Below are 12,825 nucleotides of genomic sequence, written 5' to 3'. Positions count from 1 at the left end.
GGGCTAACAGCATCTGGTTCAGGCCCAGGAAACCCTGCAGGGGAGGTAGCAAGCATGTCTTCAGCATGCACACCAAGTCAGAGTCTTTCTGCAAGACAGCTCAACACAGGCGATCCTTGACACATGGGCATCCACATAAAACTCAGGCTACCCATACTATGCAGCAAAAGGTATGGGGCAGGGACAAGGCGCTAACTAAACAGGTCAGCACAGTCGGTGTCACTGCCAAAGAGTAAGCAACTAAAAACACCTTCACTGCTTCTTTGGTGAAGTTTGAGAGAGGAAACACAAACACAAAACGGGAAAGTCACCCTGCCAACCCCCACAACTACCAGGAGAGACAGAGCAGAGACAGCCCTGCTACTTGAGTTAGGGGCTGAGAAAGCAGGGAAGTTGGGCAAGGAAGCATGCTTGCACTCTGGCCCGTCAGCATTTGAAATGAAAAGGGACACTGAGCTACACTTTGCTCAGTTCAAACCCACAAAGGCAAGCGCCCTGCACCGAGGGCCCCTCCAGAGCAGCTGTGCCTTGCTTGGGTTCTGTTTTGTTTGTTTTTAGTTAAGGAACCTGGAGGGGTAGCACAGCGGCAAAACCCTTGCCTAGCATGCACGGGCTCCTGAGCTCAATCTTTTAGTACCACAAAAGCAAAATAAACCTGCAATTGCATGTGTGCAAATAACTACACACACACACACACACACACACACACACACACACACACACACACACACACACACAAACCTATTTGAGAAATTAAACTAAATGAAGACCAATTCTGGTGAGGTCTGTCACAATGTAAGTCTCAGTATGACTGTCTGATGTCCTTATTACAATGTGTTCAGATATTATTTATATGTCACATATTTCAGAGCAAAACGATGATCAGGAAACTTCCCTGTACCCTGGAAAGCGGCTGAGCACACTGTACCAACCTAAGTCACCTCTCACACAGCAGAGACTACACTGTGTGTGCAGAGTTGAGCACTGCTTGTTGGAGGCACGGTTTACATGACTAGCTTCAGCCATGAACAGACAGTTCTCAGGGACAGGGCCTGGGAACAGCTTTCTCTGCTGGGTTCCCCATAATCCTCAGCCAGGTGGGGCCTCGGAGATGGGAGGGGCTTAATCCAGCATCAGGGCAGAAAGAACAAAAAAAAAGTATCTGGGACCCAAAGACAGCTATGTCAGGAGAAAAGTAATCAGTCCCCAAGCAACTGAGGAGATCCTGAGGACAGAGGCCAGTTCTCCCTGGCATTGAAGGAGGAGCCTCGTTGGTACTCCAGAGCAGTGTCACTGGGCCTCAGAAGTCATCCAGTTGAGTCTTGGGTAAGAGGAAACAGGACAACTTAATCTGTCGGGATGTTCTGCACAGGACAAGGCTTTGTCCCACTGGAGCAGGAGGGCGAGGCTGGCTTCTCGCCAGGACTCACCCCTGAAGGTAGGCAGCTGCACCAGCCAATGCCAGAGTCGAGGGTGGTAGCAGACACCCTCCCACAAACCCAGTACAAGTAGCTCAGCTCCACAGAGTTCTGAGTTCCCCTTCATCCAGTGGCCCTCCTCCAAACACTATCTAACAGTGAAATGAGCCACCCGGGTCCCTGCAAGCCGGTACTCACTTTTCTGAAGCTTTAGGTGTATTCTTCTCCTCGCCCCTGGCAAAAGGTCCTTCTGCTGCTTCCTTCATAAAGCTGACCAGGACCTCTGCGCTAACCCCAGAGTCAGGTTTGCCCAGGAGCTTCAGGATGGACGCATGGAGCCGGAAGTACACCTAGAACAACACCTCTGGCATAATAAAACAGCCTTCTCCAATCTAAGGCCTGTTTCTCAGGTGAAGCAGCCATACTGGAAGCAGGCTGCTGCCCTGGGAGACAAGCTACCACACACTGCCTGTCCTTTTTAGCTTTAATACCCCCAGCACAAATCAGCACTGAAAATTAAAGTGGATACTGTCAGCATCCTAAGTGAGCACATGATGGTGGGATAATGAGAGTGACAGGCAGTGGGCACCGCTCAAGGTCTGCTGTAGCCCAGACTAGACTTGATCTGCTATTTAGCTGAGGGTGTCTGGACCTTTTGACCCATCTCGACTTCCCAAGTGCAGTGTTTTTTGTTTGCTCACAAGATGGGCAAGTCTTAAAAGGAGGGCTTTAGAATGGCCAGAGAAGCAACGGCTCACCGTGCCATTCTCTAGAGTAACTGGGTGCCGCCCGCGGTCAAACTGGAGACGGTCTACAAGGCCACCTTTACACGTCAGCCGCCGAAGCACTCCTGAGAGAGCTCCCTGATGTGAGACTAGGGTGCACGCTTCCTCACACCACAGGCCAAGCCCACAAGAGGCTTCTCAGGTAAGCAAGTGCTCTGAGCAACCGGGAAGAACGGAGCCAGCAGCCAAGTTTACCACACTTTCTGCTACACTGTGCCCAAGGAAAGTGCGAGCTACGGAGCCTACAACTGTGTTCCTACCAACACAGTGACAGGAAGAACACCTAGACCTTCACGAATGCAGCTGGACTCTTAGTCCAGATTACGAAGTAGGAGACACCAGGGTCACTGGGGACTTGCATGTCTTATATTCTTGGGAATTTTATGACTCTCTTAAAACAAACAAATACATTTGGGGGGGGGACCCAAAACTTGTGCCCTAGAAGCAGGAAAATAACAAGAAACAGATTCTGCCTAAATTCAAGCGCTTACTAGCCATATGGGACGGCTGAGGGTCAGTGCTTGAGGCCTCTGAAAAGATAAAGCGATCATGCTCAGGGTCTTGGGAAGCTGTGAACTCTGGGCTGAGCCAAGCAGCCCTGGGTTTCCACGCCTGTTCCTTGTTTGCTCACTTCTAAGAGTGCTGATCAGGACTGCTATGCACAACAGTACATTCTTCATCAACCCTATTCTAGAAATCATAAACGTGAATCCTGCAATAAATAAAACACTGCTCTAGTGAACAGCAGAGGAAAAACCAGAACAGAACACAACATTCGCTATCAAGAGAAGCCCGCTTTTGCCCTGGCCTAACCCACTAAGCTGGGAGACCCAGGCCCAGGCTGAGGCCTCACTCAGCCTTAGATACCTATCTGCACCTAGGTACAAGAGTGACCACCCTTCTACTGACAGGCAACAGGTCTGAATGGCTGTGCAGCTCCGGATGCTGCACTCTAGTATCAGTGAGAACAGGTAGGCTGCAGGAGGAAGGCTGCTCCCTCGGAGAAATGAAAACAGAATGCCCATTCTCTCCAGAAAGACAAGGCACTCTTAGAAAGGGAGGCCAGGCTGCTTTCACCGAGGTGAGCAGGAAGCCGCTGAGCAGACGTGTTACCAGCGGGGCTACAGGGGTCCCTGGGACTGTGAGCTCTAGCCTAGGGAGACAGCACGGCTGGGCAGACCCTCCAACCGACCCCCACATCCTACCCTGGACCTGCGGGGTTACCTCCAGGGCTTCCATGGCCAGCTCGGGCGGGTTGTGGTAGTGAATCTTCTTAGGGTAGCGGGCGGCCTCCTCGTGTAAGTAGTGGCCCGCCTGGCGGTAGTGCAGCAGGTACACGGTCGGCGGCTGCTGCTGCTTCTCGGCCACTTTGCCCAGCATGTAGTGAATGAGCCACTCCTCCTCATCGCCATCACCCTCGCAGTGGGCTGCAGACGTGAAACAGTGCCTGGCTGTCTCCAGCATGCTGTCTCGCCGATCCTCCATCTACAACAAGATCACAAGCCCGCAGACCGGCCTTAGGTGCAATGTCTGCACCTACCTAGGGATCATGGTTTCCTTGGGTGAAGCAGCTGACTTGTCCACAGACTTACATTCCTCTCAGTGACCCTGAGGCCCAGAACTGTTGTCACCACTTCACAGTTGCAGACGAGATGCAGAGCTTGGGAGTCCCTTAGAGGCACACAAGGTATGAAGCCTGACTTAGATTCCAGCCATTTCTCATTAATGCAAAGGTCCTTTCTTTTAGCTTCCTTCTGTAGCACCACCCTCACAGATGAGTTTATGAGGTGCCTACTGATCTCTTTCTAGGGTTCCCAACTATAACCTGCGCAGCTGTGGTAAGAACTGGTGTCCCTCAGCCACAGGTTACAGCTGGAAGGAGGTTAAGGAGGAAGAAGGCTGATACACTATGCCTCATTGGTCTCCGGCGTCCATTACCATAGAATGCTCCACAGCAGGGCGGGAGCCCCTTGCTCCCACGCTCTCAGTGGGGTGTGCAAGCAGAGGGATTCCATCACACTGCATCTAAAATGAGGCTCTGCGGCCAGTGTTTCCGGGAAGGGCAGCTGGTTATGTGTAGTTCTGCTTGCACTGCTTAATAGCTGTGGCCCTGCCAATGACCCCAGTTTTGTTAAGTTCGGCAGGAACAATATGCCACTCAGGAAGAGGAGAGACCGCGTGTCCAGAAGCTTGGCTATGTAACTCCATTCTGGCTTGTCATCTTCTGAACAGAATGGAGTCCCTTACTCATGGCTCTTCAGTCTGTATACAGGGTGCCTGCTGGGGCTGGCATCGACTGACAACTCCCAGGGCTGCGTGGGAGAAGGCATTGGTCGTTCTCATTGGTCTGTGCATGAAGCACAGAACGAATGTCAAGGCACTTGGTTAGGAAGTTCTGGTCCCCAGTTCTTTCCCTGTGCCTTAAACCCAACACCATAGGGGATATTTCTACTCCCGCACGCCACCTCTGGCGAGGGCAAAAGCTAAGACCACGGCAGCTCAGATACAGAAATCAGGTGCATCAGCCTGGTCCTCAGACGTGCTAAGTAAACACTGCTCACGCAGCCAGGGGACTGCATCCTAGGACGCCGCCTCCCGGAGGTGGGAAGGGCCCAGGGCACACAGTGCAGCCATGCAGAGCACTGTGCACACCAGATATTGAGACCAAACCTCTCCCTTCCTCCAGGACGGGACATCAAGACTGCCCTCTACCTGCAGGAACTGGACAAAGTTCTGCAGAAGGTGCAGAGGCGGTTCCTCTTGGCTCTCAGAACAAGTACGCTCTGGAAGGTACAAGTGAGAAATCTCACAGGGAGGGACACTAGGGAGGGATCACCTCACATCACTGTGTCGACCTGGAGCATCACTGCATCCATAATGTTACGAGGCCACCTAAAGGGTCGAGTTCTACAGCACTAAGGAGTTTCTGTATGCTCGGCTACAGCAGAGTTGAGTTCATATATAAAAGGATTGTATTTGAGCCGTAGAGCCTGACTGAGTAGAGACCAACAGCACAGGCTGAGGGAAAAGGGAAGCCAGACATTGCATTTAGTACAACAGTATCTAGGATAAAAGAAATAGACTAATAGGCAAGTCCTCCTAGATTTCTCTAAATGTACAGTCTAGAAAGATATAAACAGAATAACAACTTCTTAGAGAGGCATGCAGGTGGTTCTCCACTCTGTTCTTGTCAGGGTGAGGCCCTGTGCAACACTTGATGTCTGCTTCTCTTAGCAGTGGGCTGGGACCTCTAAGGCCATTTCTCACATATATCCTCTGCTTCTGGTGTCAAATGCATCCCTATGATGTCACATCTAAACTACTGGAGGAAAAAAAATAGATTTAAAAACTGATAAAGGAAAACATAATGACCACCCAGGAGCTTGCAAGAGCACGGCTTCTGTCTGCAGGCCGATGGTTTGTCCTTTAACAAGCTCCACACCCACACGAGAGATCCAGCCAGATATGGGAGCCACTATTCTCACGTATCTGTGGTGTTCACACGGTCTGCACACCGAAGGAAGGAAAACGTTGGGACCAAATTGCTGAGAGTCTGGAAGCCAGAGACGAGCTCCTAAACTGAGGGCCATGCTGCCCAAGCACAGAGGAGAAAGCAACAGTACTATGTGGGAGGGTGCCCAGGGGACAGGCGGGACCTCCTCATAGCTCTGGGAAAGCAGCTCACTAAACTTAATGCTACAGGTGGAACTCACACAACTCAGGAAGCTGAGCTCTCCACGAGTCAACTCGAGCTCTGTTCACCAAACAACGGTCAAATTCTCCTTACACAAGAGTCAGGAGGCATTTTCACTACTAATATTTCCATAAGGCCCAATGACATCTTTTATTCACTATTTATTACAGTAACTCAGTCCTCATTAAGTAGGTTCATCCATGACTCTCTCGGGGCTGAGGTCCTCGAACGGTAGCCTTGTGCTCATGGTAGTGTTAGGGCTGTGACTCAGACTATAAGACTGGCAACCTCTGGTGAAGGCTATGCTGCACTCTTCAGCATCCTTTCCAGCATCATCTGAGGAGTTCAGAGGGCCAGAGCCAGTGTCTTACTCTGCAGGCTCCTGGAGGCAGCGTCATCTCCCCCTGGAGGAGACAGTGCTTTCAGAGGAGGGCGGAGCCTCAACGGTGTTGGCAGTGCCGTCACCTTGCCTGGGGTCTTCATCTCAGATGACCGATCAGCGCAGAACCTGAAACCACGGACTGTCTACCTTCAACACCGTCTTCCTCAGAGGCCTTTCTGAGCTACAGCACCTTACTGACCTGCTGGCCTGAGTGGCACGGGGATTAGCTCTGCAGCAGTCTGTGCTCACCAGGCCAGACACTGACTGGGTCTGATCTCCAGCACCCTTCCCTCCCTGCTAAGACATCCGCAAACATGTCAGCGTGACTCCTTCACCCACTGCTGCAGGTCAGACCTGTACCCTGCTCTAGAGGAATGCCACACACAGCGACTGAAAACCCTAACGCCAGGGGTTACATGGCCCTCAAGTCCTTCTTTGGAAACAGGGAAGAGGTGCCTGCCTCAGATGGCCTACATCCCTTCTCTACTACTCAACGCCATTCAAACTGATGACCAGTCAGTCAGGTCAGAGGTGTAGACTGAAATAATTGTCAATGGACTAGGTGCCCAAAGACCAAGAAACAAAGATATTAATTACCGCAGGAAACAGCTCGCACGTACCAGAGAGCTGGGGGGGGGGGGTAAGAAGGAAGACAGGCAGGGACCTTGGACAGCCCACCCCGACAGAGAATGGCAGGCCCTCTGCGGCACCCTCCTTACCTGCTGCACAACCTCAGGAGGCAGCTCGGCTCGCCACTGCTTCAGCTGACGGGACGCGAATGAGTGCAAGGCATAGGACATGGTGCCATACTCAATCCACAAGGACAAGTTAGAGCTGTCAATCTCAAGGGCCCTCCGGAAGCAGTTCAGAACAGGTGTGGCATGTCTCCAGATGGGTCCATCACTCTTCAGCTCATTTGAGTTCAGCTTGTCCTGAATTCGGCTGGCCCGGGCCAGAGCCATGCCTGCCCAGGAATCAAACCTAGGGCAGTGAAAGAGCGCCAGCTGCAAACACCACGGTCCCGGAGGGAGGCAGACACTGCAGCCGGACGGTCAGGCGGTCAGTGCTGCAGAAGCTCTGCTTCCACAGAATGACTCAAAACCCAGGGTGGCTATGGCGCACAGCCAGGACCATGACTTAGAACAGCACTGTCGCAGCCTTGATCCCGCATCACTACATACATGAGGACGAGGTCTATGTGCTAAGAGACAAAATGTTTCTTCTATGTCCTTAGCATTTTTCAAGCATTCAGTGACTGCTCTAACAGACAGGCTTTGGAGTTTATTCCCCGCATTAAAAGGTCGCCCATGGCATTGCTCTGGTATGAAGGATCAGGACACTCCACGAGGCTTTACAACGGGGACCCAGCTAAGGCAACAAAGAGACTTCAATGTCCTTTCTGTCTCTTGAGTCTCTTTGCTCACCAAGCAAGAGCTCAGGAACAGAGAACTGTGGGGCCCTAGGTACCCCGTTTATTCCTATTGTTTCTGGGACCCTCATCTCTCAACTCAGAGCCCAGTGACAAAATCATGAACAAGATGGCAGGTGACGACTGGGCCCTGATGGTTCTGAGACCACCTGAAAGAAGCTGAGGCAGAAACACAAGATTCCAGGAAATGTTAAGGAGCTATGGAGACAGCACACCAGGACCAAGAGCTCCCAGAGCTCCTGGAGAGCTCTTTTCTCAGTGTGCGTCAGAAAAGAGAAAACGCGGCCCCTCCTACCCACCCTCAGTCAGCTAGTGTGCGGAACTGTCTGACCACCCCAGGAGACGGCAGGCAGAAGAGGCCGGGGAAGCCCAGGGCTGCTTTCCCTGCCCTCCAATGAGCACGGATGACACTGTAAGAGAGGAGCAGGAGAGACACCAAACATGCCATGGTGCAGAGGACAGCAGGCACGGGAGAGGTTTCCCAGAGCAGCCTTTCTCCTCAGGGGCCTGGGGCCTGAAGCCACCAGTTCTTCCCAGCCCTGCTCAGGTTGCTCTGGAGAGGGGAACTGGGGAAGAAGGGCTTAAGGGGAAGATTCTTCTTTATCAAGGTCAATTCACAACAGGGACTTCTTTTCAACATCCAACAATTCTGGGAGGAGCTGCCCTCACCTCAAGGAAAGGAAACGTGACTGTGCCTATGTGGCGGGTGGCTGAGACCACGTCCTCCACACGGAGTAGCCAGAGAGAAAATCATCACTGTGAGCGCTAAGCAGGCTGCAGATACTCAGGATTGAGGAGCACTAGCTGCTCTCCCAAGAGCCTGGCCTTGGTTCCCAGCACCCACACAGCAACCCAGAGCCACCGGGAACTCCACTTCCAGGGATCTCATTCTCTCTCTCTTTTGGCCTCCAGGTGTACCAGGCACACACAAGACGCACAGACATACGTAAGGCAAAGCACCCATATACATTAAAAACAAACAAAAACCCACAGGGGAAAACCTACTGAGAGTGACCCCTCCTGAGCTAAGTGTCTCATCCAGGTACATCACCACACAACCCATATCCTAGGAGTGTAGGCCTGCAGGCTGCCTCTGGCTCAGTAACAATGTGACCCCAGGAGGAAGAGGTACCCACAGTCCACATTCTGGGCTCTTACTTGTGCAGAGCAGGTTCAGGCCTGGTACTGGGCTCAGAGCTGTTTGCTGAGCAGAACTAGGTCTTAGCCCACCTCCACCCCAATGCCTATCTAACCTGGTCCACTTGTAGTCCAGCAAAAGCAGGAAAGCTCAGCGAGATGCTCACAGGGACCTCTAACAGTGCAGTCAGACCCTACTGCCACCAGCCATCTATTATGGGCTTCACCCCTTCAAAAGGCTTCAAGGAGAAGAAGAAAGAAGGAGAGAAAAACAAACCTTAGATTTTAGCTAGTACCAAGGACCAGATGGAGCCCAAGCCTCCACTGGTATCTGCCTGTGAAGCTCAGAATAAAGAAGGCTCTGGAATGAGACCTAGCACCAAGGTGACAAAACCCTTTCTATGTTAGGGCCCGTCCTCAGAGAAGAGATCTCCGCAACCAGTGGGATGGATCTAATAGGCTAACATCCTCTAAGAGGTGACAGCAGTTCTTCTCAACAGTAACAAAATTATAGTTATGAAATAGTAATAAAATAAATGGTTGGGGGTCACCACATTAGGAACTGGATTAAAGGGTCCCAGCATTAGGAAGTTGAGAACCCCTGGACTAGATGGAGATCTCGTTGAGCCTTCAGGACTCTTACTCCACTGGCTGTGGACCAGGCGCCTACCATGCCACAGTGGCAGGTTTCAGAACTCCCCCTTTCCTAATGGGGAAGCAGGTGATCAATCCATAATGTCATACAGCACAAGCTCAGCCAGGTAAGTGTTGGTCTGTGCTAGCCAACTCATGGAGCGACCCCAAAGACAACCAGGGCTTTGAGCACGGCCCCCTCCCAGGAGGAAAACAAGCTGAACAAAAGGGGGCCTCCGAGGACCTTTCACACGGGTGACATCTTACAAACTGGATCTGTATTCGGAGGCCAGCCCCTCTTCCCTTGACTCAGGTAGGATTGTAGAAAAGTTAGTTCTGCCGTTTCCTGAGGCAGGACAGTTCTGCGTTCACCCCTGGAAGGACAGCACCACGGCAGCCCTGAGTAGTTCTGGAGCGTTTGCCTGTAGTTAAACCTTCAGACACGGGCTGGCCACAGGGGCGACCTTATCCTGACCACACTCAAAGGCTACTTTCCCAAACCGCCCCTTTAGTCAAGTGTGCCGAGTTTTGGAAGCACAGCAGAGCTGTGTGATGAGACATCACAGCAAGGGACATAACCTCTGGCTCTAGCTTTTCTAGGACGCCTCTTCCGATATGCACTTTACTTTACGTGGTTTGCAGATATGTATGTATGTATGTATGTATGCATGCATGTATGTATGTGTGTGTATGTATGTATGTATGCATGTATGCATGTATGTATGTATGTGCAGCATGTATGTGCCTGGGGCCCATGTTAGATCCTACGAAGGAAATTACAGTGGCCATGTGAGGTCTCTTAACCACTGAGCCACAAGTACTCCCTCTTAACTCCCAAAGCAATTAAAGAGCCTATGGTATTTACCCAAAACACACATTGGTTGCCCTGGTGCCTGCTACCAGAAAAAGAAACAACACAAACCCAACAATATGGTCCTTGCGCTGTACATCAGAGCCCAAAAGGTCATCTTCTACTTTTACTGACACCAACACGCCTCCCTGTGGACTTCGGAAGAAGCCTTCTCCCTCACTCAAGAATGCTAAACCATTTTGTCATTTTCCCCTCATCTTGCTACAGACACGGAGACTGAAACTGGCTCACTGGAGAACTGACTGGCTAGCTGGGCTCAGGAGGCCTCCTGCAGCAGCATGGCTCCCAGCACACACCCACCTGTTAGGGCAGATGCAAATGTCATGCATGTAGAACTTGATGGCTTTGGACTGCTCTTTGTTTTTGAAGTGATAGTCAGCCAGGAGGTAGTAGAGCTCATTCAGCACTGGAGGGGCGGGGTCTGCCCCGTCAGGAAGGCAGGGCACCTGGCACGAGAGAGGCAAGCTTAGGAGAAGAGGTGGAGTCAAGGGTGCCAGCTCGTCAGACAGCAGTGCGTGAGGGGAGCCACCATCCCATGTTCCCTGAGGCCCACCTCCGCTGAGGTTCCCTCAATGTAGGCAGAGACTTTGTCCATGCTCAGGGCGGGCTTCTCTGTGCGCGGCACAATGGTGGCGATTCTTTTCAACAGGTTTGCCAAGTCCGCGGAGACGGTGCTGGTCTTGTAGCTGTCAAACTCAGGGAGGGTCTTGGGCTTGAAGTACTCAAACATGAACAGGGCGTCCTCCCAGGTGAGGTCCACCTTGAAAACAGACAGGGGCAGACTCAGAGCACATGCCGGGTTAAGAAACAAGGAAACGGTCCTCTACAGTGCGATGAGGTCACAGTGTGCTGGAGAAGACAAAGCACCTTCCCTAGTCTGCTTCTTAAACCTGCACAGAGGGCAAGGGCCTCCATTCCAGCTGCCTGAAATGACAGTCTTTTGGTTTTGGGTTGGCATAACATAATCTATCTTAGAATTAATTTCCAGAGGCTCAAAGCTCCCTGAAAGACATCACATTATTAATGCTAAGGCTATAACTCTAATCATGTATTATGTACACGACACATACAGAAATATTTAACTTTCTTAATGAAGGAGAGTAAATGATAAAGGCAAGTCTATGCTAAATAGTTTTTAATATTGACTGTTAGTCAAGAATTTTTTTTTCCTTTTTTTTTCCGGAGCTGGGGACCGAACCCAGGGCCTTGGCTTGCTAGGCAAGCGCTCTACCACTGAGCTAAATCCCCAACCCCAAGAATTTATTTCTTTAAATCTAGTTTACTTGTTATTGGTGTGTTGTATGTATATAGCACGCGTGTGCAGGTGTCACACAGGCCAGAGAGGGCACCGGATCCCTGGAAGGGTCACAGGGAGCAGACACCTGTCATGAATGCTGGAGACAAACTCAGGTCCCCTGCGAGCAGCAAGTGCTCTGAACTGTTAGGCCATCCAATACCTCAACACATGGATCTCCTGCAGTCCAGGCTGACTGAACTCATGCTGAAGTTCTACTGATTCCATGTCCACCTCCTGAGGGTGCACTCTACAGCACCTGACTCTGTGAGTCACTAGTACAGAACCTAGGGCTTCATCAATGCTGGCCAGGCAATCTACACGACGAACGACACTGCTAGCCTAAGAAATGACTGTTAGGATCCTGCCTGGCTGGACCTCGTCTCTAGAAAAGCAAATGTTGGAAACTGAAGGTTATAATCTGTGGAACTATGCAACTTGGTCAGGTGTGGGGGGGGCAGGAAGGGGGGTTTGGGTGGTGTGTGCGTGTATGTGTGTATGTGTGTGTATGTGTGTGTGTGTGGTGTGTATGTGTGTGTGTGTGTTGTGTGTAGTGTGTATGTGTGTGTATGTTTGTGTGTGTGTGTGGTGTGTATGTGTGTATGTATGTGTGGTGTGCGTGGATGATGTGGGGGGGTGGGTGGTGTGTGTGTGTGTGGTATGGGTGGGTGGTATGTGTGTATTGTATGTGTGTTGTGTCTGTGTGGTATGTGTGTGTGTGTGTGAATATGTGTGTGTGTGGTGTGCATGTGTGTGTGTGGTGTGTGTGTAGTGTCTATGTGTGTGTGTGTGTGTGTGTGGTGTGCGTGGATGATGTGGGGGTGTGGGGGGGTATGGGTAGGTGGTATGTGTGTATTGTATGTGTGTTGTGTGTGTGTGGTATGTATGTGTGTGTGCATGTGTGTGTGTGAATATGTGTGTGTGTGGTGTGCATGTGTGTGTGTGTGGTGTGTGTGTAGTGTCTATGTGTATGTGTGTGTGTGTGTGTGGTGTGCGTGGATGATGTGGGGGGGTGTGTGGGGGGTATGGGTAGGTGGTATGTGTGTACTGTATGTGTGTTGTGTCAGTGTGGTTATGTATATGTGTGTGTGTGCGTGTGCGTGTGGTGTGTGTATGTGTGTATGGGTGGTATGGGCGGTGTGTATTTTGTGTGTTGTGTGTGTGTGGTATGTATGTGTGTGT

General features: G+C 51.3%; 1 protein-coding gene across 5 annotated transcripts in view; it reads right to left on the bottom strand.

Annotated features, from left to right (window-relative positions):
• Nucleotides 1–12,825, bottom strand: part of Cabin1 (calcineurin binding protein 1) — a 122,052-nt gene that overhangs the window by 67,441 nt on the left and 41,786 nt on the right. For 4 of the 5 annotated variants that reach the window (XR_005497345.2, XM_063279580.1, XM_039099130.2 and 1 more), the window contains exons 21-25: nt 10,903–11,109; nt 10,650–10,795; nt 6,999–7,260; nt 3,428–3,688; nt 1,617–1,768 (exon numbers count right to left, since the gene is read on the bottom strand). Coding sequence is in view for 4 of the 5 variants with exons in the window: in XM_063279580.1 (XP_063135650.1) it covers nt 1,617–1,768; nt 3,428–3,688; nt 6,999–7,260; nt 10,650–10,795; nt 10,903–11,109 (1,028 nt within the window). In the remaining variant the exon portion in view is untranslated. Of the gene's footprint in view, nt 1–1,616; nt 1,769–3,427; nt 3,689–3,735; nt 6,302–6,998; nt 7,261–10,649; nt 10,796–10,902; nt 11,110–12,825 lie in introns of those variants that run through there. The other variant, XM_039099132.2, reaches the window with a different exon arrangement.

The sequence above is a fragment of the Rattus norvegicus genome, chromosome 20 (assembly GCF_036323735.1).
Source record: "Rattus norvegicus strain BN/NHsdMcwi chromosome 20, GRCr8, whole genome shotgun sequence".
In the NCBI taxonomy this organism is placed as follows: Eukaryota; Metazoa; Chordata; class Mammalia; order Rodentia; family Muridae; genus Rattus; species Rattus norvegicus.
The sequence above is the reverse complement of the archived record's forward strand: the minus strand, read 5'-3'. Positions and strand labels throughout refer to the sequence as shown.